Source organism: Mesoplodon bidens (genome assembly GCF_964165515.1).
Source record: "Mesoplodon bidens genome assembly, chromosome: 1".
Classification (NCBI taxonomy): Eukaryota; Metazoa; Chordata; class Mammalia; order Artiodactyla; family Ziphiidae; genus Mesoplodon; species Mesoplodon bidens.
The window spans coordinates 46,697,065-46,700,803 of record NC_138176.1 but is presented as its reverse complement, the minus strand read 5'-3'; the positions used below and the strand labels follow the sequence as shown (position 1 = coordinate 46,700,803).

The 3,739-nt window shown below is 39.2% G+C and overlaps 1 protein-coding gene across 1 annotated transcript; it reads right to left on the bottom strand.

Moving 5' to 3' along the window:
* Nucleotides 1-866: 866 nt before the first annotated feature.
* On the bottom strand, nucleotides 867-1,253 carry LOC308624259 (riboflavin kinase-like; the record flags this gene model as incomplete). The annotated part of the gene is made up of 1 exon (XM_081247352.1): nucleotides 867-1,253. One exon carries the CDS (start codon nucleotides 1,251-1,253, stop codon nucleotides 867-869), a length of 387 nt encoding a protein of 128 aa, XP_081103478.1.
* Between the last annotated feature and the right edge of the window lie 2,486 nt (nucleotides 1,254-3,739).

Sequence of the window (3,739 nt, the reverse complement as noted above, 5' to 3'; positions counted from 1 at the left end):
AAATGGAAAAACTGACACTGACAATTGTATACAGGAAACAAAGGTTAAGAAAAATGTTGAAGAATAGCTACTCTTAAAAAGAGAGAAGTGTTATACAACACAAAAATGAGACCTAGAGATTTGAAAAACACTCATTTTACTGTTTTAAAAGAAAAATGAAAAATAACAGGGAGAGAGTCTAGACCAATTAGAACTGAGGCAGCTGTAACAAAAATGGAACCCAGTACAATGATTTGAGCCCTTAAAGGAAATGACTAATTAAAATGAAATTTCACAAGTCTTCATGTCTATAATAATATATAAATGCACAAAATACAAAAAATACCAAGTCTGGATTTTTCCCTTTAGGTTTGTAATAAACTGTCAACCCTCTGCTTAATATAGTTACTTTTATAAGCCTTCTGATTAGCAGAGCATGCTATACAGGTACATGCATGCTAGAATTTGATCATGAGAATTATAGTTCTCATCTCAAACTAGTGACTTGCCTGTTACCTGTATTTATATATATTTCATTTCCATTATAAAACACTTAAGACCTTTCCAGTGGTCCATTTTAATCAACATATTACATAAAAAAGAATCTTGATTTTTAAAATGAAGCTTTTTAGTACTGTAACATGATGGGTTTAATTGAACAGTTGCAACATAATATGATAACTACATTGTACTGTTTAATTCACAGCTGTAGGAAAATGTTTGATTTTTAAAATATAACCAAGATGAGACTGTAGTTATGAGCAGTAAAATATTAGACAACAGTGAATGAATAAATAAGATGCTTTTCCATCAGTGGCCATTATTTTACTTTTAGGAACCTGGAAGAAATTGTCTTCTCTGAGTTTCCAATGTTCTGGTAATTCTAGTCATTTCTTAGCTTCCTCAATATCACCTTGAATTGCTGAAATAAGTGACTCTAAAGAATCAAAGTTCTTTTCTGGTCTGAGGTAGCCAACAATGGCCACATTGAAAATTTCCCCATATAAGTCCTCTTTGAAAGCATGCATGATATGAGTTTCCTTGGACTTTTTTGTATTCTTGCAGTATGGGTTCCATCCTATGCTCACCACCATCTTATGGACGTCTCCACTTCCAACACTGGCCCAACCATAATATATGCCAGTGGATGCATCAGCTGGAAGATTATCTACTACTTGTTCAGGAAAGTTAGCTGTAGGGATGCCCAGCTGCTTGGAGCCGCGACCGAAGCCCAGCACCACCTGGCCGCGGCAGAAGTACGGCAGGCGCCTCATGACTCCGTCCGCTCGGGGTGCGGACTGCGGTCCAGTCCGCGCGTCCGGCGGAACCGCAGTCGAGGCGGTGCCCGAACCCCCCGGACCAGCCGGGGGACACGGGCGGGAGCTCCGCAGGCCGGCCGGCCGGGCGAGCGCACCGGCGTACACAGGCAGAGCGGCGCGGACGACACGCCGCGGCGAGACCCTCACGCCGCTGACCGAACAAAAGGTGCCGAGTGACTCAGAGGCTGCGTCAGGGCTCCGGAACGCCGGCGACCGCGGAAGTCTCTTGCCCTGCTTTTGTTTGGATTCATCTTCTTATGTCTTTGCCTATTGCCTTATTTTTATTAGTTTGGGATTCACTGAGTACACTGATACAATATTTTTAACCCAATATAAAAGTCTGTGATTCAAAATGAGAGTTTATCCTCATCATTTTATTAACAAGATTTATGTTTAATTTTATTTCTACTATAAAACATGGTTTTATGGGTTTTGTTGTTTTATGGTTCTTTTTAATGGACCTTTTAAAAAAATTTTATTGGAGTATAGTTGCTTTACAATGTTGTGTTAGTGTCTGCTGTACAGCAAAGTGAATCAGTTATACCTTTTTATAGACTACAGTTATCTTTTTAAACTTGAATTTCCCGTGATTTTGGAAGTCATATCTACTATTTTTATCCTATTAGTAGTGACATTAAATTAAAATGTACTGATATCTATTTTCTCTAATTTTCATTATCAAAAATAGAGCAATGTCAATTGATTATTCCTTATGTAATATGAGGAATTTACTTTGCTTTTACTTCTTGTCAACACACATTTTAACGGACAATCCCATTTGGGTCACAATCCTTTTTCCCTCATAATTCTGTAGACAATTCTGTCTTCTTCATGTTGCAAAGGAGAAGTGGGAGGCAAGCTTTATCTGCATGGATACTCACTGAATCTGTTTTTATTCTTGAAATTAAAATAAATTATCAAGATTAAGTCTAGGCATTAAAAATTTTTCATTATTTTTGTCTGATTTTCAGAAAACTCAAGACTTTCTCTAGCTCAGGAAAACTTCCCCCAAATTGTTTTTTAATAATGGCTCCATTTTTATTGGTTCTTTTTCTGAAATTCCTAGTGTTTACATATTAAACATGTCTCTTGTCCATGCTTTTTATGTATTCTCCCATTCTTTTTATCTCTTTGTCTTTTTTCTGAGTTTTGTGCTGTAAAAGTTGACTTCTGCTCCATCAAACCTGTTTGCTGCAGGATTCATTTTGCTGTTCACTTCCTCCATTTCAATCTGAAATGAACTTTTTTTTTAAATCTCCATGCTGGCTTCCATAACCTGTTTGTTTTTCTCTTTATGGTTCCCTGCTCAAATTTCATAGAAGAAATGTCCTTTTGAAGCTTTTTGGAAACACAAATCAGGAGTGCTTCCCGCGTCTCTTGTAGAAACTATATTTCATAGAAAAATATTTTCTCTGATTCCTCAGAGTGGTCCCTTCTGTTGAACTCTGCTATCTTTTCATTTGCCTGGCAATTTTTCTCTGTGTGCTCATCATTACAAAGGGAGCACAATATTTGTCCAGGACCAGGAATTGAGATCTCAGTCTGAATTGTTCCGACCCAAGGGAAGGGAAAGGAAGAAAATATAGGTTTAGATTTACTAAATACTCAAGTTTTGCTTTGCTGATTCAATGGTCTGGGGAGCTAGGCAGCTCAGGAATGAACCAGCAGAGGTGGCCCCGCACGGAGCTCTTCATCTCTGCTCTTGTCTTTCCTAAGTTTTGGAGGGCGTCAGGTGTTTTCTGGGAGTGTCCTTGTTCTTTGCTGAGTGCTGGCCGAGGGTCACTCCTGTTCTTGACCTGGGCTCATTGTCCATAACAGGTGTCATCTGGGGGTTAGAGCCATCATGGGTTTGTGAACTGACAGCGGGATTTCCATCTACTGAGTCCCTAACTCCCCCCACCGCCCCTCCCCCGCAGCGCACTTCCGGGCCAAACTACTACAGGGCATTGGAGGGAGTCTCCCAGCCTTTCCTCCTAGTACTTCCTGGGTAAATTCCTCCTTTACATGTGAGGAACTGCACATTCTCACAGTGCTCGTCTAAAAGAAGCTCTGGGACATTTCGGACATGAGACTGTCATGCTCCCCTACTCTCTACAGCTGATTCATTTTTTCCTGTTTTCATAATAACTGAACATGTTAGCACAAAAGTTGCTGAGGATAATTTCTCTTATTTCACAGTATACATGTTTTGCTGAATTTTCTTCCTGGAACTGAAAGAGTCCAATTTTCTTTCCTTTGGAACAAATGGTATCTAAAACGCCATATAAGCCCCATTTTAATTTGGAAGCTGTTCCATGGAATATATTGTCCAGTTTAACAATGAGTCCCATTGTCAAATTTATTCTCAATATAAAAAGCAGTCACAGATTATCAAAACTTGCAAGCTGGTCAGTGTTCTTTCTATAGGTTTCTGGTGGGATGTTCTGCAGATAACATTTTGT